This window comes from Colias croceus, chromosome 25 (assembly GCF_905220415.1).
Source record: "Colias croceus chromosome 25, ilColCroc2.1".
NCBI classification, from domain to species: domain Eukaryota; kingdom Metazoa; phylum Arthropoda; class Insecta; order Lepidoptera; family Pieridae; genus Colias; species Colias croceus.
Window position 1 is genome coordinate 5,125,875 of NC_059561.1, and position 26,104 is coordinate 5,151,978.

The 26,104-nt window shown below is 32.5% G+C and overlaps 1 protein-coding gene across 5 annotated transcripts in view; it reads left to right on the forward strand.

The window, feature by feature from the left end:
• The window catches only part of LOC123703154 (myb protein), a 54,024-nt gene that overhangs the window by 15,126 nt on the left and 12,794 nt on the right, over positions 1-26,104 (forward strand). For all 5 annotated transcript variants that reach the window (XM_045651060.1, XM_045651059.1, XM_045651061.1 and 2 more), the window contains 7 exons: positions 13,269-13,398; positions 13,829-13,978; positions 20,791-20,888; positions 21,569-21,703; positions 22,395-22,548; positions 23,236-23,450; positions 25,808-25,899. In XM_045651060.1, coding sequence (XP_045507016.1) covers positions 13,269-13,398; positions 13,829-13,978; positions 20,791-20,888; positions 21,569-21,703; positions 22,395-22,548; positions 23,236-23,450; positions 25,808-25,899 — 974 coding nt within the window. The remainder of the gene's footprint in view (positions 1-13,268; positions 13,399-13,828; positions 13,979-20,790; positions 20,889-21,568; positions 21,704-22,394; positions 22,549-23,235; positions 23,451-25,807; positions 25,900-26,104) is intronic.

Consider the following 26,104-nt stretch of genomic DNA (forward strand, 5'->3'; position numbering starts at 1 on the left):
CAATTTGGTTCAGTGGCGCTTGTGTCGAACGATGACCTCATTGGGGCCCGTCTCATGAGAGCTTTGGGTGTGACATACTTCGTAAATTGAGTTATATTTCATTGATTTAGTTTTTGGGTGTTGACTAGATCAGTTTGGGAGAAATAGTTTTAATAATAGTACTTCAATTAAATTAATTGCGAAATATCCAGAACACGGATTTGATTATTTAATGTACTAATTTCATTCTTTTTTATTATTTATAAACAGCTGTTTTTGGTAAAAAAAGCATTTTTAAGGACGGTAACATCAAAAATAAGATTTAATTTCATGCATATTTATCATTCGATGAAAGCATTAATTAAAAACACATTCTTAATATTCTTCTAACATTTGAACACGAAATGTGGTAGTGAGATACCATAAAACGTGTCAATATCAATTAGTAGATTCCATAATATAGTTATTGGGAATTCGCAACACATGTTAAACTTTTTATTTATTAATTCACAACGAATCGACCTTTATTTATTAAAACGTCACAACAAAAGCAGTAAATGGTTCATTAGCGCTTTCTCTAGACACCTTTAGCGCGTGCTCAATAATTGTAAGAAAGGGAGGAAGTAGGGTAAAAAACGTAAAAAACACACGGGGTTCAGAAATGTCAGGCCATGTGCGCAGGAGTCATTGTTCAAGACATTAATCTTGGGGTAATGCCCAGGTGAACAACCCTTAGACCTTTGTTATATAATAATACAATTTTTTATAACGAAAGCTGCTTGCAACCGGTCAATGTCTTGGCTTTGTGATTGATACAATTTATGGAATCCCGCGCGTTTTCATTAGCCCTGGAAGTTTGGGTGACCACTTGATAAATTACATGTGCGTTGATCGGAGTGTATGATGTCATGGTTTACTTAATCTGAATTCTAGACGAGTCATTAGGGATTTTTAAGTTCCAGTAAAACATCAAATATTATTTTGTTTTTGGCTTACATTTGAAAATAAATTACCTACATTTATTTTTTAATTTTTATAATCTGATATCATTTTAAGTGTTCTATTACAGACTATAAATCAATAAATAAAAATGATAATTCTGCTGAATTAATGTCTATTAACAGGTGATCCATATTTTGAAAAATACTAACTAGCCTTGAAAATTATAATAAAACTTTGAAATTCTGGTAGTTAAAGTACAAGTTATAAATGGTCGGATATTACGTTTTAGGGCACTGTAAGGGAGAACCACCCATCGTCTATGCGATGGTAATCATACAACAGCTGTCCCTTTATAACTCACCCCACATTTATTGCTAGCCTAATGTCCTTTTTAAATTAAAAATGCCTACATTACCTTCGACGTAGGTACTTAAAGAATTATTGTATAAGGCATGTCACCGTTTTATCTTTTCTAATAGTTGCTAAGGTGGTCAGACTTGAAGGACCAAGTTTATGCAAGGTCTTATAAGTCTGCGCTTTGTACCTTTTTTAGAAAACCTTTATTGTATTTCATAAACTATTGCGCTGGTTCTTTATAATGTGTTGTCAAAATTTAATAAGTAGTCCTTAACATGCAGAATAATATTGACCTTTTGCGCTTTGCCATTTGCGCAGACATTTCAAGTAACAGTATCTATCCCCACAGAATCAATAACATTTTCAGCTGTCGTTATCTTTGATTCGAACACCATAAACATATCGTCACATCCAAAAATAGTTTTATCACACGATAACTGAAGGTTTAAGTGGTCCGTTTTGCTAACAAGCAAAAACAAAATGTGTTTAATGTGTCATCGACGGCATATGGTGGACTGGTTTTAAGTTTTCAACAAAAACCTGGATCCCACGTTTAATAAACACGTCGGAAGTTGCCCGGAGATTTTATAATTTTGTTTTTATCGTAGCCGACGTACGTATAAGGTTTCTGCGTTCTTTTATATTTATATTTTAATTATTAACCTTTCATTATTCTCTCGTGATATAAATCATATGTGGTATATGATTATTTTAAACATCTTTAAATTATATCGAAAAAAAAAAACTGAGTACAAATTAAAAACTAGTCGTCTGGATGGACAAATTAATTTCAAATTTAGTAATTAATCATCAATTCTTGCACATAGATATGTGATAATCCCTCATACATCTCTATATTTATCTTCATTAATTCATGTTGACGTTGCATTCATAAAAAAATCTTTCTGCAACGCACACAATGAAACTAATCCCATAGCGCTAAATCATGGTCCGTGAGAAAATGAATAGACACACTCCTTTATGTGTACGTGGTATTCGTTTGTCTTACAAAATATAGTGAACCTGTTCTAACATCTACCCTTATTTATTCTTAGATTAGCCTCGCTATCATAGATGCCAGCTGCTATCAACATTTGGTACAAGCTGGTTAAGATTATGTAAGGTGTTTTTGTTTGATAATTATCTGTATGCTTATTTTAATTTTAGTAGGCTCATCATATTTCATTCAAGGTGAATATTTTTTTTATTAATTACTTGACAACATTGTTTAACAATTTAATTATTATCTTTTTGTACATCAGAAATGTTGATAGTAATATTTTTGGCGATAATTATTATAGTAATACAATGTCTTGTACCTATTAATTACAAAAAATTATGTGCCAATGTATATCAACATTATTAACATTGAAAGGTTTGCGATCCCTGCTTCATGAATAGTGGCTTCAAATAACCCTATTATACTTTCCTATTTAAAATAATCCCTTCACTAGAGTAATAGTGACCAGACAAAATAGTAAGCTCTCACGGTTTCAACTCACACTTGAGAAGAATTCAATAGGTTCATCTAATAACATTCTTTTTGTCAAATTTATTTATGCGCTTGGTCAATTGTATCATTGACGATAATGCGCAGTGAGGATATGTAGATTAAAAGAATACTTTTCTATTTAACTGATTATAATATAAATAGGTTAATGTCTATTGAAGTTTAATCATGCCTTATATAGCTTATATTTTTACCGTGTTTTAACAAGCATAGTTAGATTGATGATATGAATCATATTTTATTTTTTGATAAAATATAACAAATTTTGAAATAATTATAACACCAAATACACCATAATTATGTTTTGTTCGAAGACAAAGAAAGATGGACAAGTTAATTAATGGTAAATTACTAGTTGCTTGCTTCGGCTAGCTACGCTCCGATTTAACATAGCCTATGTTACTCTTCAATAGTATTCAATAGTTTTAGTTTAACTTTCTGTTAGTGAAAAAATTTTCATGACCAAGTACTTCCGAAGATCACCCCCCTACAAAGTAAGAACCTTTAACTCTCTACAGTATGAGTCATAGAAATCTAAATAACAAGACACTAGAAGTCGTAAGCGCGCATGACATTGTCGCCGCTCAGGTGGTAACCATACCACAAGTGCATTCGTCGCTGTTCAGTTGCTCTAGAGACGTGCGTGTGTAAACATGGTGTGTTTCAGCATTTCCCATTGCGGAAATACTTCCACAAGTTGTAATTATACTAATAAAGGAATAACATTTCATCGGTAAATATTTTTTTTTAGAAATAATGCCGTTTTTCCTTAAAATTAAAGAATATTTACAAGTATTACGAGTGTCACCATAGTAATCGAAATAACAATGAATGACACAGCCGACCATTCTTATTATCACGTTTAACACAAATTAAAATAAAAAAATAATAAAATAATAAAATAAAAATCGTTTATTTGATTCATAACACAGTGTACAATAGTTTCGAATATGTAGTACAGTAAAAATTGCATATTATAGCGGGCACTTAATAGATACACTAGTCCCCACACTAGGATCCCCTGTGTTGCGGGAAACTAGTCTCTTCCTATGTAACAGAAGTATTTTTTAATTTCTAAAAATTAAGTAGGTATTTTTAATTGCAGTGTAAGAAATATAATAATAAAAAACGAAAAATAAAATATTGACAAAATATTAACAAACTCCAGTGTATGTGTGAGTGAGTGTGAGTGTGTGTGTGTGTGTGTGTGTGTGTGTGTGTGTTTATGTGTGTGTGTGTGTGTGTATATATATATATATGTGTGTGTGTGTGTGCGTGTGTGTAATGTGTATATATGTATGTGTGTTTTATTTTTCACTGACAAGCAATGCTTCAGTTTCACTATAATTTAAGTTAAGTAAAAGTTGTTCTAATCTCTTTTTAAAAATATATATTGATGCATTTACTATATTTACATTTAATCTTTTAATAAACTTATTGTAGAGGAAAGGGCCCCTATGGCTATAAAAGCGTTTGACAAAATAGGTATTAGATTTCGGAAGCGTGAAATTGAATCGTCTTGGGGCTCTTGATGTTGGTGCAAAGGTTTGCTTAGACATTTTGTGGAACTTTTGTGCGGTAGCCAGAATGTAAAGTTGACGGACTGACAGAACTTTTGCGTCGGCGTAGAGTGTAGAAGTAGCGTACCGAAAAGGTTTCTTGTAAGCAACTTTGAGTATTGCCTGTTGAGCACGCTCAATTTTAAGCATAATGGTGGAACCACTGCCTCCCCAGACTGAAATGCAATAAGAAATAATGGATTCGCAGAGTGCTTTGTAAACTAATTTTATTGTATGAGCATCGGCAACTGAACGTAATTTTTTAAATATGTGTATAAGCTTTCTAATCCTGGTGCACAGTGTATTTATCTGAGGTTCCCAGGAAAGTTTGGAATCAATGATGACTCCCAAATATTTTATTTCGTTAACTTCTACAATTGATGGACATAAACAAGAAGAAGAGTTTGTACACGAATGGAGTTGAAGATTTAGCGACGTAGGTGGGGCAGAGCGACTCGTTATATTGAAACTAATGAATTTAGTTTTGTCAATATTCAAGGTTAAAAGGTTGTCCTGTAACCAAGAAGCGACAGTAAGAAGACCATTTTGAGCTACAGCTTTCAAATTTCAACCTTATTTCTATGAGTTTATGTTCAAAGTTATATCTATTGAAAATTGACAACCTCTGTTGTAGAAAAGCCGGATTTTTTCGTATTGGAGCAAAAAGAAACAAAACGTCTCATATACTTAGGGGTGTTATTCTAAAATAAACCGTAAATTCGTGCGTTAGGATACATATTCAAAAGCTTAATTTAATATATAAGTTAGTTTTCGCTAAAATCAAGCTGTCCAATAAAAGGCATAGTTTACTTGTGTGTACTGTTTAGCTATCGGCACAGAATACATAATACTTAGTAGCTAAACGCTACAGAACGGACACTCTCCGCCTCCCGCCAAAATGAAACACTTACCTCACCCCGCACGATCAGACATAAAATGGTCCATATTTTTCTACAGGGACGATACGCAACGAAGATTGACAACATTAATCAAATTGACTTAAAGTAATTTTATTATTTTGGATTTGTGATTATCGTTTTTCGTAGAAAATGGTTAGATATTGTGCTGTTTACGGATGTATTTCATCAGAAGAACGCGAATTTTTTTTTACGCTAGTCAAAAATGTGCCAACCATAAAGCGTTAACACACACATTTGCAGTCTCTACAGTGTGACTGTCAAAACGATAATTTTGTATGGAGTGTCCGGGGTGTGCTATCGGTTTAAATGTGTTGATTTTGGCGACAGCGGTTTTCATACGAATTATGACATTATAGCACTTCTATGTGTCTTGTTATTTAGATTTCTATGGTATGAGTATATATTGTGTTACCATAGCAACCACAACTTACCCAAAGCATCCGCTACTCTCAATGAACATCTTAAACCTGATAGCAATTTTTTCCATCAAACTGTGTGAAACTGCGCAATAACTTGTTACTTCCATACGATTGAACGTATTCTGTTACATGGCGAGACCTCATAAGTGCTTTCTCGAAACAGAATCCGGTGTCGTGTTATCAGTCACTGTGGTCTTGTTTATATGAGCTGACATGCCTTTGTTACTTGGTGGAATTGTAGAGGTTCTATAGTTTTACGTATAGGTACCTTGATAATAACCGGCAATTTGTAGGCACGTTTTAAAAGTATATTATGTAATACCTATAGTTTTACCTGTATGTCTATATACTAATTGTCCAAATGTAGGCATGGGTGTTGATGTACATACCATTATTACATAGCAAAAAAGACGCTTCGTTACGATTTACTTGTATGTATTATACTCTCAACACATCTCCTTTCCTTTTATATACTTTACATTTATAAATGATAAAAACATAAAAAAAAAAACTTTTGCTTTAGTTTTTTGGTTGCATCTATCCTATGCTTATTTTTCAGCTATTATTTTAGCTTTATTCAATCTCCAAAACAACATGCCAGCTCGGTAGACTTGTTTGACCCATATCACATATGCGTAACTGATCAAACAATTACGCTAATCTTATGATGTGTACATCTCCCGCAGAGGAATTTTATTATTTCATTTTACGATCAAAATAAAACTAAAAACAAGCTTATGTTACAGATAGATTCTTGTGGATTTTATATATCTTTGCTAATGGTTATTTTATTGCTAGACTAGCTTCCGCCCACGACTTTGTACGTGTATCCCATTTTTCCCCGTTCCCGCAAGAATTTCGGTAAATCCTTTCTTAGCGGATGCATGCCAAATTTCAGCCCGATACGTCCAGTGGTTTGGGCTGTGCGTTGATAGATCACTATATCAGTCACCTTTGAGTTTTTTATTGCTAGATTTAATGACATAAAATAAATTCCTCTATAAAGTAATTTTTCATTAAAAGAGGTATTTTTTGCGTGTAATGAGTAAATAATAAAGTTTTTACCACCCACTAGGCGTTCCGTAGAAAATAGGTTAGGATGGGAAAAGTAATACAATAATGCCGTCCTAAGAACAGGTTTTACGAGATTCCACAATCCCTATCACGATTTCATCCCACATATGAATGGTTTTATTAAATGTATCTTCTTCTCTTAGTTATCGATATTTTAATAAAATGTAAATGTTAGTGTATGAAATTAAAATATCATAAGCAATAATATAGTTTAAGTAATAAAATCGAGGAATTGATTTTTAACTTATATTATCAACCCAAAATGATTTAATCCATAAACAAATCTTGTTAATTATATGGTGGGTTTTACATAAAGCTCGAGAAGAGCTATGAACAAAATAAATTGTACGCTCAAATTGTTGTTCTATGAATTACATTCACCCACAAATCGAATAACGAAAAGCAAACTTATAAACAATGTTGATTTGTAAACAAAACAAAATTCAATGAATGTTTATAGAATCCCACCGGTATTTATACATTTTCACTTAATACTTCTTAGAAATAATCGCAATGTAATTCTGCCCATTCATTTGTTATTTCTAGTTGCCGTGTCTTAGAAAAAGTGTCCTGGGAACAGAAACTAGTCATGCGTCCAGATATAATGTTAAATGATCGCACAGATATGGGTTGTAATGGTGAATGTTTGTGTAAATTGCACAAGATTGCATTGTAATTATGGGAATTTATCAACAAAGTCACAACAACATAAAGTTCTAGTGACATTTTAGAAAAGTGTGTTTGGTTCTTATTCTCTTGTTCTTAAAAACGACACACGACACAAATAATTGTGTTTCTCTTCAAAATTTGAATAGTACGTATCCAAAGTACTGGTCACTGGCCCTGAAACTTGTCAATAGAGATCTGTCAATACGTTGTGTATCAGTAAACAGTACTAAAACTAGTTTGAATTAGAAAGCGACGCAGTGAAGACTGGGGGACGAGCAGGAAGTACGGAATATGAGTGTATTAACTGGACACTTCCTTGGAACCCTCGTGAAGCAAGGAAGTTGACGGTCTTAAGGTTTCGTAAATATTATGTTATTTGCGATGGTTCATGCGTGGGTGGTTTGCTAGAATGCGTGATGAGAAAGGATTGATGAAATAACGGTTAATTATCTTTATATTTGTTTATAAACTTACAATTAATTTGGGTAAACATCAAAAGCGAGCCCGCATGGTATCGATTGTTATGATAATCAAGCTTAGAAATTAATATTCTCTCGTTGTAATTATATTTTATAGCTATAGCTATACTCGTGGGTCTAAAGGACCTTTTATAGAAGCGGATGGCTACCAAACATGAGGTTTTCAATGTTTCATATTTGATCAAAGGAAGATCTACCCCGTAGATGCTTCGAAAGCTTCGAATAGTTTTAAGCATTGCCCCTTCATTGGACGTACATACGTAATTACGCTCGTACGTAACATATTACAAAAGCCACCCTATATAGTCTATTGTAATCATTACATACCTATAATATTATGTACATCCGTTACCAATAGTAAAATTTCTTTGTTCCTGCCATTGTTAATGACCTCACCGATTTAGTTAAGACAGTTTCCGTTTTATCGCGACCACAATCTTGTCCAAGGGTGGCAGGTGGAACCAAAGCTTCCTTATTGTAATTAGAATTTGCCTACCTTGCTAGGGTCCTGATGATTTCATTGTATGTTCTGATAGTCTATTTCCGCTTATTAATGGATAGGTTCAAACCATAAGAAAGCCTTACTACATAAATAGTTTTCCATTTATTAATGGAAAACAAAATACCTTGTTCCAATATGCTATGTTGACGGAAATTTCATTACATGTTTAATACTTCTTTTAAAATATTGACCTTCTCTTTACATTTTGACCTTCAAAAATTAAAGCGAAATACTTTAAGACCATACCGCTACTCTAAAGGCTATGTGAAAAAGTTACTTATCTGATTAAAAGCTTTCGTATCTGGCATTGCCCTTAAATTTAAGGAATTGATTGAAGTCTTATCATTGTTAATATGACAGGAAGTTGATTTACAATCTGTTATATAATTTATGTGCACACGTAAAAATACTACAAGTCACGTATTCGTATATAAATAAACTGCATAACATGCAGGACTATTAACTGTTTAAACAACGGTTTAAAACCAACATGTTTCAAATCAGCTGACATTTGTAACTCATCGAATTTCGCAAAAACAGAACCCCCGTTTCAGAATTAGCGTAGCATCCGTTCAAACAGAATTTTTTGTTGATTTTGTCAAGGGCCCGTTTTGCGATCGAAAACTTGCAATTTTCTTAGAATTTCGCTTTACGACTTTAAAGAGAATAAGGTCTGTAAATATTGCAAAGATTTGTTACTTCATGCTTGTTATTGTTTGTGGGATTGTAATCAATTTTTACGGGTAAACTTAGTAGATCAAGATTTTTTAGGGTAGGGGAATTACAAACTATTGCATGTAAATAATTGCTTAGGTAAATTAAACATATTGTAGAACCTACATGAATAGGTTTCGAATTGAGGCATTAAAAACTATCATGTTCAATTTAATTTATTTTATAGCATACGGAAGGTAATAATATAACTTAGTTACGGCGCTGACCTATCCTATAGAAAGAAATATATTTTTCTTTTTCTAAACACATTGCCAGCACCTGCTTGCACCTTTCCATTGCGTCACTTCCCAGAGGGCTGAAGGGTACCTGGTCGGTTGTCTCGCTCACACGTTCGAAATATATATTTCGTCCTTATCGAACACAGTTAGGGGTTTTGTATTCACCCTTATTTGCTACGTGGGTGTGTGCGTGCATTGTATTCATACTTACCCACACATGCAAGTGCTGATTTCTTTTATTAGTGTGCCAGTGACTTTCAATGCGTGTGCGTCGGAGAATGTGAGTCGTTTTGGCGGGAACCACGGGATAATCTTGTGCAATTAATAACTAGTCTGTAATGTTTAGTGAATAATGGAGTGTACTGTGTTGTTTGGATAAATCGTCGTGATGTTATTTGAGTAAGTTTTCACAATTTGTTTGAAGGTAGTTTGCGTTCAGCTGTACGTCTGCAACCTAGACAATACAATAAGTAATAACAACATGTACCTACTTAGTACGTTTGCGATCTTTTTGCGACTAATCATGTAATGTTTTCAATTGATGGTATACAAGATTATATTATACTTCTGACATCAGATGATACACAATGCATGAGAAAAAAGGCATCTCCTAAACTTCATTGAGAAAACTTACCCTATAATCAAAATCCTCGTCGTAAATAAGAATTAACAAAATCTTACGACATTGGTAGTTAACTTCCAAGTTCCATTTACAAGTCTGCGTTTAGTGAAGGCAAAAATGATAAGAAATATGTGTTCATTCAAAACATTCATATCAGCGATTCCGGTTTCGTTTGAGAATTGTCGGTAAGCGTTGGTGGGCCTCACTGGAGATTAGATGTTAAAATGACGTAAGCTTAGCGGATAAATAGCGCTCATAAATACAATTAATGAACATCGGGATATGTATGAACAAAGGACTGAGACATCCTTGAATACATTTCGTTCAATTATGCAGGATATTTTAATATGTAACGTCTAGTATGCTGTTTATTTCGAAATAGGCTGAATAATGTACGAATGTGGAGACATATTTCTTCAAAGCTTTAAGATCGTGTTTACTTGTTATATTTTTGTAAAGTAACCTACGCGGTATTTCAGGTCTATTTATATGCTAATTAAGAGGTCAATTTTTTTGTAACGCTTAATTTAAGACACCACAAATAAAATTAATTAGTAGTCCAAGCATACTGTAAAGTGTAACACCAACACCTTGCAGTTGTAATGCTATTTTATATACATTTTATTTAAGTTTAGATAAATAAAGAATTGAAAAAAAAGTCTCTTTTTTAAGACAAGTCTTCCAATCAAGTTATTCCTGTTTTTGAGCGATAGACAAACCACGTTACAGATTCTAGGCATATGATTTTGATGGTCTACCCATATGGGGCTTTGATTGTTCTTTCACTATTTTTCGTTAGAGCGTTGAGAATTTTAGCTGGATACAATTGCACCATAATACAGCAATAGCTTATTTGACACCCATTATTGTCCCAAGGTTGGATCACACCAGACAAAAGCGACCGGCGCGACTCAAAGTGACAGATAAAATATAAAACCAGTCGATGAATGAAACATGTTCCCCATCAGCTGATGCCGGTATTAAACACATATTTATTCCAATTCTTACCTCATCGAAATACGGAGACGAGTATTATTATTGGACCTAAAACCGGTATTCACGTATTTTCAATAGCCATTACGGGAACTCGTTTAATACGAGCTTATACGGATGCTATTTAAGGCTTTATAACAAGCAACAAAAGGCTCATATTTGACTAAAAGTACGTGTAGAAAGGATGCATAAAAATGCACTGTCCTTCTTCCTAGAATTCCTATTCTACGCGTTCACGCGCCAAAGAAAGATTGGCGCCACTTTTTTCTGATGATCGTATACCTATGTAATGTCGTAATGATTAATTGGCTCGTGGTTATTAAAGGGAATTGCTTTGAAGTATAAATAGCTTTGAGATTAAAGCCATCTAAGCGAATTAAACTACGATGTGTAAAAGTGAGATAAAGATTAAAGCTTGCCTTGCCGCCTTCACCTTGTAGCCATTCGTAGATTGATTGAAAATGTAGCTCGTTCGTAGCGGATAAGAGATTACGATTTACATTTGAAATAATTTTATGAAACTACTCATATATTTGTACTGTGCACTGTAAAATTATATCTCCTGCTCAGTTGGCTAGTCTCAATCGATATTGGCTGCCATGGCTCAAATTTGATTAGGATGGCTAAAAACTTTCTCCTTTGGTACTCTTTTGTTTATGACCGTAAAGTTTTCCTAATAAGTAGAAAACAAAAACAATACGCATTTCTTAACAATTAATTAAGATAATTTAACAATTGAATTGCTGATTTCTTTAATAGTCTTTTACTTTAACAAGCTACAAAAAATTAAAAGCTTCATCGCATTCCCAAGGTTATGTTAAACCGGTCAAGTTCGATGTAGCGTGTAGTTCCGTACAGTATTATTATAGCTATAAATAAACTCTAACTAAAACATTTTCGTACTTAGCACAGATTTCCTTTAGAAGCTCTTTTGAATCGTCATTATACATCGAAATTACATGTACATGTTCGCAAATGAAGTTTCATAAAAGATAATAAGAAACTTTGTAGTTATTCAATAGATAAAATAAAATTCGTATAATTCATATTGGGATTATGGATAGTGGTGTGATTAATTTTTTAATTCAAGCACTTTGTTGTAGGAAGATAGTCACTTTATTTATCTTTAAATAGAGTATCGGAGGTATGTCTTAACAGTCTGAAGGATCACAGTGAACAGCTCCCTAAGAGCTATATAACTATACAACACTCAAAATTATACCTTTATTTATGACCCTGTTCGAGTATTTCTTATCCTTACTTCTAGGAATCTATACAATAAATATTCACAAGGTTTAACATGACGTGTTACCAAGACGTGTTGAGTGCATACAGGTCTCACAATAGGTTTACCAAATGTGCATGATAAGAAAAAGGTCATTGCAATAAATCTCACTTAAAGTGTAAGAAACGTAATTGCTTTTTAAGAGAGAAACTTTTGTAAATGAAATCAATATTTCAACAATTCAAATCAAATAATTACTTACACATCTCTATAATGATTATGGCTGCCATTACTTTTCTTAAGTAACACGTATTTTTCATCCAGAACACTGGAAGCTATATTGCTCGTTAAAAATACATAAAATACTGGTTTCATTTGTCAATATGTCTGAGGAAGTTTTCTGGAAACAATGATCTAGGTGTTTTTAATGTTTTCATATCATTTATAAGCCCTTATCCTGTGCCTTAACTCTTAAATTACCTACCTATTGTCACAATAAACTACTTTTTGTATATACAACTGTATGTAGTCTTATTGCCGTAGGTTCTTAATATTATTTGATGACACTGCATGTCATTTCATACCTTCAATTAAATAAAGCCTTTAATTGTCGAGTAAGTATATTAAAGCGTCGTGGGTGGTCTTCTCACATGTATTTTATTGATCCTTTTACGTGTAGCGATTATATTATACATCGTTTTTTTCGTATTACAATGCTGATTTGTCAAATGTAAATGTTATCGTCATTAAGAATGTTGAATTCCGACTACCGAGTTAACCAACATCGTATTCCAAAATAAATAAACACGCTCCTGGACAAGCGTACAAAATTTGATTTAAATCAGTCTTTTTAAAGTTGGTCAAAATCTGGTTGAAAGGAGTCAGTTACTGTATAATAATAAATAATAAATAAAATCTTTATTTGAATATACAAACATACTTACAAGTGAAGCGTGTTAAAATCACAATATGCGTGTTAAAAATTTCGAATTTCCACTATAAACCCATCCTAGTCTATCGAATTTCGACTACGCACCCATCTTAATCTATTTTTTTTTGTTACAGACGTAGCGGCAATGATTCGGAGTCGAGCGACTACAGCGACGACTCGGCGGCATACGACGATGCGTTACATACATCCAAAAGTTCTGGCCCGAGGAAGAACTGTAATAGGGGAAGATGGACCAAAGATGAGGTAGAGGCAAATAATTATCTGTGACATCTGTAGAAAAAAAAACTAGGATTATTAGTTATTACACATTCATCACACATGTGTAATGTTGATGTTAATCACTTGGTTTATAAGTTGTTTTGTTTATTGTAGACGTAGGTACTTATTCTAAAGATGGTTACAACTCGAAAATATTAATTGGAATGATTTCTCTTTAAAAAATACCCAAACATAAATAAATTTAAAAACGAAGACGAGAATTATAAAATCATGTTTAATCTAAGCCATTTTCGATTAATTTACGACGTGGAATTTGTGTTTTAATAATGTTGGAATGACGAATTCCAGCTGAGAATAGGTTGATAAATATTTATTTTTTATTTTAATTGTTTTGCGAAAATCAAAACAGATCTAGAGATTCTACAAAAACCATTGTTGTAAATAATAATTTCAGGACGCGAAACTTAAAATGTACGTGCGCATATACAAAGAGAACTGGGAGATGATAGCCGCCCAGTTCCCGGACAGATCCGATGTACAATGTCAGCAACGGTGGACCAAGGTGGTCGACCCCAAACTAGTCAAGGGCCCATGGACCAAGGAGGTGAGGTTTAATTGATTTTTTTAAGAATTTTCGGAAGCAACTGGCTGTTTACAAAAAAAAAATTGAAAAAATAAATGATTTTTGTGAACTGGCTGAATAGAAAATAGATTACTTTTTTTGAATTAAGAATATTTTTTGTGTTTGAATTGGCTGGTTAGAAAATAGACTAGGTACAATTTTTTGAATTAGGAATAGATCGAATGTGAACTGGTTGAAGAGAAATGAAACGTTTTTAAAAGACTAGGTAATTAATTTTTATCGATTGTTTTTAAATTAATAATCAAATTGGAATGTAGATTTCGTAAAGAAACTTAGAATAATTAGACATACCAATATACCCTTTTGAACTCGCGCTTGACCGGTTTTATTTATTTTTATTCACAATTTTTTTTGCATGACTATTCCGAATACGCTTCTAAATTTTTTGTATGCAAATCACATTCAGGTTAAGTAACATATTTTAATGTAAATGTAAAACGGGATGTATGACACTAAAACACGCATTTTTACGACTTAACCACTGATATATTATCAATACTTTTTCTTTAATTTATCACACTGTTAAAAAAGTGGAAATTCTAAAAATAACACAAACTTTCCTCTTAAATTGAACTTTCTCGTCAATATCTAGAAATAACTGCATTCGCCATTTAGTCTAGCTCAGGAAGGTGAATCAGAGGTCACTAACACTGCGCCTTATAGCCTGTCGCGCATGCGTTGCATTTTTGCATACGAATTATTTTAACTTCCTTATAGTATAGTAATTTTTATATTGTGTAATTTGTATCCCTTTGTGCTTGAATTCGACTCCTGAAAACATAATAAAGTTGGTAAATAATGCTAACTTCAGTAAAATTGTCTTAACTTATAAATATTTGCAAAAAACGGATTTTTGTGGTTTATCCAAGTAAAAATTTACCACATAAAAGTGTCTATGAACACAAGTAAAACTTTACTTAAAAGGCTTGATATTGAAAGGTAATTCAATTGTAGTCAAAATATAACTAAAATTCAGAAATAACAACACGTAAAATTTATTTATAAAGAGTAATTTTTTATTAAGAATAAAAATAAAAAAAACGTGTTAACAAATTAACATACCTAATAGTTAAATTCGTAACAACTTAAACCATACAAGTACCTAATACAACACATTCTAATTCATACAAAAACACTACGTTTACGCTACATGTTAATTAACTACCATGACATCACATCCCACGTTGGAATAACTACAAATTCCGCCCACAAAGCTTCTTAGATTTCATCAATGGAGCATTGTGTTGTGAATACAAAATAAATATATTTATAGCACTATGTCATTCGATAGCTATGCTCTTTTATTATTTGTGGAACAGCTGATATCATCTATGTGTTGTCTATGGTTTATTGGTTATGATTTTATAGCGTATTGTCTTTGAAACAATTTCGAAGTTTTATGCATATTTTGATTAGGATTATACAGAAATTAAAAAGTATTCTTACGAATAAAAATAAAAAACAATAACTAAGTTTACAAGATTGTACATAAAAATTTCTGTGTCTTAATACAAATTATATTGTCAAAAACTAAGGTTAAAAATATGCTAAGCCGACGGAGGTCACTGGTTGATCCCGCACAGGTTTTCCTAGTGGGTTAACCAGGGATTTACAATGTATATAAAAGTTTGTAAAAAATTGTGAAAAATAAATGCATTTTGAATTGAGTTGAATTATTAATTTATGATCGAATCTCATGTTAAAAAGACACATAATTTCTTCGTTTCGTAATTAAAATATAAAAACAAGTTTCAGTTCTGCCTAATTTGTTGGCATTTTTGCTTAAAAAGCTGTTTCGTAGTGTGCTTTTCAATTTACATCCATTAAGACTTGACTTCCAAATAAAGATATAATTTCTTTTGAAAGGAAGCCATACAGACGTACATTGAGATAATATTAATATGGAGCAGACACCACGAACAAAATCTGTGCGCCAAGCGCGGCGGCGCGGGGCGCGCGAATGACGGCTAGACAGTCATAGATTATGCGATGTCACTGACTCACCGCTATAGAGGCGACACTTTGTTTCATTCAGTCTATTTTATTGGGTGCCACTCCTTACATGCACGTTGACTTGAAATTTTCTTTGTACTTACTTAATATTTATTTTAGGTATAAACTGACTTTACTACGCGGGGCTAACAATATCTGGCATATAATATAGGATGATGTAAATAGTGACGTCATATGGAATAATTTAATTTTTTTCGTGTTTTAGGTTCAGTCAGGGCTATGGGAAGTTTTATTCCTTACAAGTTGAGCCTTTTTTAGAAAAAAAATAATTTTTCCCTTTCTTCACGGCCCAGACATGGAAACCTTGAATAGAAAAAATATTAATTACTTATCTCTGAACTAGCGGTCCGCCCCGGCTTCGCCCGTGGCACATATTTCGCAATAAAAAGTAGCCTATGTTCTTTCTCAGGGTCTTAAGATTGTCTGTGCCAAAGGAGAATGCCCATGAAAGTATGGACCACAGTACAGTGTTGCGTCAATGCCAGAGTGGTTTTGGAGGGTTCTTCGATATTCAAAAGATTTTTACCAATTGATTTTTTTGTGATAAAAACAGGGGTTTTCAAGATATTGAGAAAAATGTGAAATAACCTCAAAACTTAAATAACCCCGATTTAGTTAGGTTTATGTGTGATTTAGGTAACATTTTATCGTCCAAAGGTTATTTTTCGATTAACATATTTAATCTATGCGTAGAGCTTATGCTTTCAGACAAAGTCTATCTGTTCATCGGCTAGTGTAGGTAGGCACCAGAAGTCTTCCGGGACGGATTTCAAGAAAATCTAAATATATACTTAAAAAATGCCAATTGAGTTTTTATTCGGTTTACATGTTGTTGTTGTTGTTGTTGTTTGAATCATTTTTTCACTACATATTCGAAGAAAGAAACAAATAAGAAATAACTGGTTACCTACCAAGCTATGTCATAATAATATTTTTTTTTATATATACATATATTTATATTATTTTACTTCACTATCTTTGTTAAAACAACCTACAGTGTATAAACAATACCTTAAAGAGTGATTTTATGTTAATTGATTTTTTTTTGTGATTCAATGAAAACAATAATCGATATTAATACATTTAGCTATTTACATATAAAAATTTAGTAAATGTAATAAGTTACCGCTTGGTTACCGTGGTAACCGGTAATGGACACTAAATCTATAATAACGGATCTAAACAATTACATGTCTTATTAGATTTTACAAAACATTCCCTGTTCAAAATATATTTTCCGATGGTAAGAAGGACTCTAAATTGCCGAGATTTTTTTTAATAGTATTGTTGTCTTGATGCATGAGAAAAACCAGTACCAAAAATGGGCATTCTCCTTTCAAACAAACAAACAAAGGTTTCCTCTTTATAATATTAGTGCAGATAAATAAATAATAATTCAATTATACGTTCAAGTCAGTAGCTAATACAATATCAATTAAAAACTTGATTAAAATCAATTAACAAAAAAAAATTGGTGATTGAGTAATTGATTTTCATATTTCATGATTTCACCTTTTTTCAATTAACAACCAGTCTATGCTTTTCTAAATATGTAAAATTATTATTTTATACTATAAAAATATACGCCAGCAAATATTACTAACAACACTTATTTCATGCCCAATGTCATATCTTAAATTTTTAATCTATGACAAAATGTCGCCCGCCAAAAATTTTGCTCTAACTAAGTTTTAAATATTATTATCTAGTTACTTACTGATGAAAAGTTATTCCTTTGCACTTTTCCGTATTCTTTGTATTATTTGTGCAATATCGTAACACACACGTAGGCATATATTTGATGCGTTTCACTTTAAAACAAATAAAAAATGAGCGTGACGTTCGCGCCAATGAGCGAGCAAGCGACTGAGAGCAGTTACGCCACATGACGTATGTTGAGTGGAACATAAGTGATGTAGGCGGTATCGTCTCCATATTAATATTATCTCAATGCAGACGTATTGGAATTTCTGGTTTTTTGATGAATAAGTGTACAATCGCGGAAAGGAGTGGTTTTCTTATAGATATATAACACGCTATAAATAATAAATATGTACATATTTTATTCATAAAAATAACAAAAGAGCGTGACAAAGCAATCGGGGTTTTTGATAATAAATTAGTGTAGTTGTTAGCTAATCTTCAACCGATTGGTGATCCAAATATGGGATTATGATTTATGAATATATCAATTAAAATATTCACCAAATTTTGCCATATTTTTACTGACTACATTTTTATATATTTATGTATTAAGCTTTTAAAAGTAGCAAACATTTATTTTGCATGGTTAAGCTTATATCTGAACTGCTGTATCTTTATGTCTATCATTAGTCCACACCATACCAAAACGCAAATTTATAAACGAATCCAAACTAAATCGTATGCATTATGACTTATTTAAGCAAACCAGACAAATAAACTGCGATAATATTTGCCGTTGCGAACAAAAAACACATTTTAATGAGTTCATTATTTCTCGATAAGCTTTTATCGTTAAAGCGATGATTTTCTAATTTTATTGATGCTTAGAAATGTTTGTGGTATGTTTTTATTTAAAATTTTATTAGCTATGCAACCTCAGAAGCTTTTTGTATCTCATTAAAAATCAATTGCATAGTAAAGTTGAATAATTTACTTGTAGGTATTTTTTTTAAGGCCGATTTTTCAATCTCAGGGTAAAACTTACCCGTCCAATAAAATATTACACGATTAAAATGTCACCTGTAAACTGTCAATTGCGGGCAATAACATTTTTAAATGGTAGTTATAAGGGTGATACTATACGAGCGGTTTTCCCGCCGCGGGAATCCGCTTCTGAACCGCACTAGTTACAATTTAATATGAAATAATTTTAAATAATTTAATATGAGAGTTATATGAAAGTTTAAGTTAGTATGCTGCATACTACACTGCGCGGTTTCCCGTCGCGGTTCACAGGCGGGACAAATTCGACCGCCGCATGCAGCGTCAAACCGCCGCTGATAACCGGCGCTTTAAACTACACGGGCGGTTTCCCGCTACGTTACATCATTCGGCGCGGGACCTTGGCGCTCGTTCGTTATGTTCAAATTAACAGAAAACAGTGATAAACCGCGTCCCGTGTAGTTTGAAGGTCTGCGGCAGCTTTGGCGAGCGGATTCCCGCTCGTATAGTATCACTCTAAGACGAATAAGTTTTAACCAAGGATTGAAAAATTAGTCCTTAATTTTGTAAACCAGAGTTTTACACTAACTTATTTCTAAAAATATCCATATAGCATCCAGTAACAATTGGAGAACAGAGATGTCTTTCTCATCTACAAGTAAATTATATACATATTATTGTACCGAAGAAAAATTTTGGGTGAAAGTCGCAAAGAATATTTGTGATTATAAAATAAATTACATTATCATTTATTACATCAAGACAAAAACATACAATATGTTTCATATTACATATTATAATGGCTCGTCTCGTTTCTGTTCATCTGTACACAGTAATTCATAATAATAAGATGACTTATGTAACTAGATCTAGATGTATGACACACTCGTTAACCTTGGCGGGTCATTTTTTGTCTGTTTGTATGTTCAAATAACTTGTTAATGGACTCGTGTTTATAATTACCCATCGCTACAATGAAATTTAAATTTTCAAAGGCTCGCCGCAAAAAGGTGACAATTATTAAAGATAGATAACAAAAAAATTATTATTTAATGATCATAAGTTATAAAATAAAATTATGCACGGTGTTTAAAACATCAATTGTTCATCAACAAAAATTATCAATTGTTTACATTAATACCTCGATGATTGTTTATAACCTTCTCTGTTTTTTCCGACTATTCTTGATTTATTTTGAGTAGACTTTTCTTTGTCATAAGAACCTGGCTATAAGGAATAACTTAAGCTAAATTAAAATAAAAACTGTTACTGTTAAATAATCCCTTTTTATAGGTAATTCCTATTCTTTATATAAGTCGTATACGTATAATTTATAACAACGTCTTAAAAGATTAATGACGTAACCTAAAAGGAAATGTCATCTTCAACAAGTTGTACGATTAATAGCATCAAAGTATTTATCAAACAATATGCAGATAGCTTAGTCACTCAGCACTCAGCTGATTCGATTCATATTTTTTAGCACACCCACGCAGTGGTTCACCTTGTAAAGTAACGTATTTTCACACGGAGCTTTTTATAAACACTTTTTGTTATGTAATAACTAATAACAATATGTATTGGTAATGCATGAAGAATTGTTATTGGTGATTTCGAAATTGGAGCAATTTACTAACGGACTTTTAAAGGATTCGTGTTAAGCTTCCTTAAATATAAATGTGCGTAAAATCTATAAACTACTTCCTATAAAGTGTATGAAAATTAACCTAAATACCCGATAAAGAAAAACTGTACATTGCAATGATGTTTATTTTATTCAAGTTCTAAGCACACTTAAGGTATCTTATTTTACTAAATTTTTAGTTCAAAAATTCTCTAGTGACCAGTTTTTATTATATTCACGTAGTAAATGACATTAAATAATAGCACAGTTGTCAGTTCCTTAACTTATTAAAGACAAAACATAATAATCTTAATAATGCACAATTGGTTAAGCCAATTAAATTTGATTACATACTTGCTTCCGCATTAAAATTATTGAATCTATGAATACTACATGACTTTTAAAATTTGTTACATATATAGAATTACTATATTTAGGTATGTAACTATGTAGTAATATTATTTTTACTAAATTATATTTTTATTTGCAGGAGGATGAGAAAGTGATGGAATTAGTTGCTAAGTACGGGCCAAAGAAATGGACACTCATCGCGCGGCATTTAAAAGGCAGGATAGGGAAACAATGCAGGTAAATATCTTTTATATATACAAATTATATACTAATTTTGCTATTTGGAAAATTAAGTAGCCAATAATGTTTACCTTAAAAATGTATAAAATCCAATTATGTATTCATTTTTGCCTTATAATTAATATGACTAAGGACAAAAGGTCTTTTTTCACTTTGCATAGTTTTTAAGAGTGATCTTAATATCATCAAAATCAAAACATGTTCACTAAATATTTTCAAACAATATTCACCATATAATCTCTTCTCTGGCTTGTGATGCATAAAATATAAAGATTACTTATTTTCAACACAACTAGCCGTCGTTTGCCCGTGGTACATATGAAAAATAGATGTTGGCCGATTCTCAGATTTACACGATATGCACAGAAAATTTCATGAGAATCGGTCCAGCCGTTTCGGAGGAGTATGGCAACGAAAACTGTGACACGATAATCTTATCTTAATTAATATATATAAATCTCGTGTCACAATGTTTGTCCTCAATGGACTCCTAAACTACTTAACCGATTATAATAAAATTCGCACACCATGTGCAGTTCGATCCAACTTGAGAGATAGGATAGTTTAAATCTTAAATCGTTTTAAAGAAAGCGGGCGAAGCCGCGGGCGGTAAGCTAGTTTTATATATTATTAGATTTACTATATATTTTATTTATAAATAACTAAATCTATTTCAGAGAGCGATGGCACAACCACTTAAATCCTTCTATAAAGAAAACAGCATGGACGGAACATGAAGATAGGATAATATACCAAGCGCACAAACAGTTGGGCAACCAGTGGGCTAAGATAGCTAAATTATTGCCTGGCAGGTAAGTTGGTGTATAAAATATGAATTTAAAACTTAAAATGATTGTTTAGTTAATTTTGGAAAGTAAATGTATAGTTATGCTCTATGAAACTGAGCCGTTGTGTTACTGTAAATTGAAGGGGGTTAAAGTGGAGAGTCGAAAGGGGAATATTTAGGTGGAAGATTTCAAATAAAAGGCAATGATGATACCGTATATTATTTTGTTAGCAATCACCGGGGTTCTACTAGCAACGGTTACCTACTTCTATTTTAATGTTTAAACTAAAGTATGATGTTATATGTTATTGTTTATCATGTGAAATATATTACTTCATTATTTTTAATGCTATCCATAATAATATTATAAATGCGAAAGTAACTCTGTCTGTGTGTCTGTTATTCAATCACGCCTTAACTACTGAACCAATGCATGAAATTTGGTATAGAGATATTTTGATACCGAGAACATAGGCTACTTTTTACCCTGGGACATAGGATAGGTTTTATCCCGGAAATCTCACGGGAACGGGAACTATGCGGGTTTTTCTTTGACTGCGCGGGCGAAGCGGCGGGTGGAAAGCTAGTTTAAAATAATTTAAGATTTCCCTGAATGTGATCAGGGGTTCCATTCAAGAAGGTTTAACTATACAACGCAATCTTAGTTAGACATTATTTTCTAGAAAATGATTCAACACTAAAAAACTCTTTTCCAGGACCGACAATGCAATCAAAAACCACTGGAACTCAACAATGCGCAGAAAATACGAACCAGACATGGATGGGTTCGATGCTCGGCGGAGACAGGCGAAGGTGAAGAGATTCGAGCTTAGCGCCAGTAGTGATAGAGCCGTTGTTGCTTATAACGATGTTAGTTTGCGTGATTTTTGTTAATTTTTTTCAAAAAAAAATATTTTGTGAATTTCTGAGATTTTTTTTCGTTTTTTTTTTCTGTTTTTTGTAATTTTTTTTGTGATTAGGGCGTTGGTGTGATTATTTAATTCATTTTGTCGTAAATAAATGTATAATACTTGGACGGGTTCGATTCTTGAAATTAGGCTCGCTCGCTTTCTAAAATTTTGTAAATTAATAGTCAAAGCAGTGCAGTTGCATCAAAATTTTTTTTTTTTTTTAATTTTGATGTAACATTTTTATAATTGTTTTGCATCAATTTTATAATGTCACTACCTACTTTCTTTTTGTTACTGTTACGTGTTTTTGTCATTCTATTTGCTTTATGTGTGCATTATAGTGGTCATTTTACCAAATATTACTGTATTGAATTTAATCTTTAAATTAATGTTTCAACATAAATATACCAAACTAGAGGTTCCGCGCGGTTTCACCCGCGTGGCTCCGCTCCTATTGGTCTTAGCGTGATAATATATAGCCTATATTACTCGTGGATAATGTAGCTTTTTAATGGTGAAAGAATTTTTAAAATCGGTCCAGTAGTTTATGAGCCTATTCATTACAATCAATCAAACAAACAAACAAAGTTTTCCTTTTTATAATATTATTAGTGTAGATAATTTCAACAACAATTATTAATTCCAGAGCAATTGGTCAGACCCATTCAACGAGTCGATCCAAAGCAACTCATCAACAACAAGCCAGCCGCCGTCCAAACAAGTGTTACACTTCCGGCAGTTACTGAAGGACCAACTGACAAACATACAGCAAAATATCAGTGTACAGAGTACGGGAAGGGAGTCGCCTGATAGAGGCGGGTTGGTGGCCGCTGATATTGAGATCGTTGAATCACCTTTTAAGTGAGTAATTTTTTTAATAAGTAGGTAAATAATAATATGTTTTGTTCACGTAAAAATAGCTGATGGTATGTGTAAATGTCGAACAGAGATATCCTAAAAAAAATATATCAATAATAAACTTTTTAAACTACGAAATTTAAACATATAACATATCTATCATAATGAATTCAATAATACAGTGGTGGTCACATAATTAAAGACACCCCCTAATTGACCATAAAAGATTTACATTAGGAACTACAATTATCTGAAAAAGTTACTTAATCTAGTATTATTTTTATTAAACCATACAAGACAATGTGTTATTTAAAATGAGGGACATAAAATAGTTATATTCCTTGTTAGTTTCGACACTTGCTCTCTGTGGGAATGTAACACAAACTTTGTGTACGTACGTGTAGCTGGCCACTTAATTAAAGACAACAAGAAATGCGTTATAATTTTTTATAAATAAAAAGAAACAGCATTGTGCTTTTCTTCGTTTTGCCGCGTAATTTCATAAATCGTTGACACTGCATAATTATTTTCAGTATTTTTAACTTTTAAAATTAAAATCCATACGTTTAATAGTTTTTATATCAATTATTATGTTTAAAAACAATAGTTGCGACTCGTCCACAAGAAAAATTATTTTTAACTTCCATTATAATTAAACTGTTCCAAGAATATGGTTATCAATGCTATAGAACATGTCAAGATGTTCCTCACGACCGACAACGTACCCAGAAAAGCAAAACCAAGTGAAACTACTTGGCCGAAAGATTCAAAAATGGTGTTGTTGGCTAAAAAAGATCAATTTAAAGGGTCGGAACTGATACAAATCAGAGTTGTATGGTGCAGCAGGCTTGAAGGGGGGTCTGCAAGGACAATTAGACGGAGACTGTATGAGGAAAACTTGCACTGAAGAGTATCTCGGAAAGTACCACTTTTGAAAAAAACAAAATGTGAAGGCAAGATTTGACTTTGCTACAAAATACGAACACTGGACTGAACAAGAATGGAAACATGTGCTGTTTTTGCATGAAACTAAGATTAATATGAGTAATTCTGTTAGAAAAGAATATGTAGGACGCCATCTCAATAAGAAAATGGATCTAAGATACACTAATAAGTAGTCATACATGAGGGTGGCAATATCAAAGTGTGGGGCCTTTTTTTCTGGACTTGGCGTTGGACCTGTCAAAAAGACAGAAAGCAACATGGATAAATTCTAGTACAAGTATATTTTAGAGCAATCCATGCTGCCCTATGCGTAGGAAAATTTACCTTTTGTTGGGACTTTTCAACACGATAATGATCCTAAGCTCACAGCAAATGTAGTGAAATGCTTGTTAAGGAACCAATCTGTAACTGTTTTGGATTGGCCCCCGGCCTACAGTCCGAATTTAAATCCGATCGAAAACTTATGGAATCAAGAAAGAAAGAAGTCGTGGCAAAGCGGTGAACAAACGTCGACTAACTTTGCAAAGCATTTTCGAAGAATGGAACCAAATTAGTGATGCAACTTGTACAAAATTAGTTGTTCAATGCCCAAGAGATGTAAACCGTCACTACTGCCAAAGGACATGCAACCAAATATTGAAAAGTGTAAAAATATTTTGTAAATACGTCAGACATTTTATGTTGGAAAAATAATCTCATAAAAACAATTTTTTTTTATATTTCTTATAGGCGAGTCTTATGTCTTTAATTATATGGCCAGACCTTTGCTAGGTTAAAACTGCTAGTAGTAAGAATGAACCGATTAAAATCTAACAAACTGACAAGTTCTGTAGATAAAATTTAGTTTAGCATTAGACAACACATACCTGAATATTTTAAAATTATTTTAAAAGTTCCAATGGTAGTGTAAAAAAAATTTTTGAGAGAAGTGTCTTGGGTAGTATAAAATTCTCTTAGTGTCTTTAATTATGTGACCACCACTGTATATATGATTTCCAACTGCAGCTTCGCCCGCGCAGTCAAAGAAAAACCCGCATAGTTCCCGTTTCCGTGGGATTTTCGGGATAAAACCTATCCTATTTCCCGGGGTAAAAAGTAGCCTACCTATGTCCTTTCTCGGATATCAAAATATCTCTATACCAAATTTCATGTAAATTGGTTCAGTAGTTAAGGCGTGATTGAGTAACAGACAGACGGACAGACAGAGTTACTTTCGTATTTATAATATTAGTATGGATTTTGTATTTGTTAGAATTTAGAACATGTAAAATATTACAAGAAATGGAATAAAATATTAGAAGAAATACCCTATTAAAAAAAAAGAGAAAATTTTATCCCGAACTAAGGAAAACTACGCTTCTAACTAGCCATATGTCCTTACTCAAAATAATCAATTTGACTAATTATTTTTTCAGGTTCGTGAATATAGAAACATTGCCAATGGATTCGCCAATAAAAAATTATTTATCACAAGCGTCGTCCACTAGCAATAATAATCAAAATAGTGGTGAGTTTTAACAGAAACTTCGCATAATATATTATTTTTATTTAGTACAGTATATGAATTTATGTAGAACTAGCGGTCCGCCCCGGCTTCGCCTGTGGTACCTACAGGTTTAAACTATCCTATCTCGCAAGTTGGATCGAACTGCACATGCTGTGCGAATTTTATTATAATCGGTTAAGTGGTTTAGGAGTCCATATAGGACAAA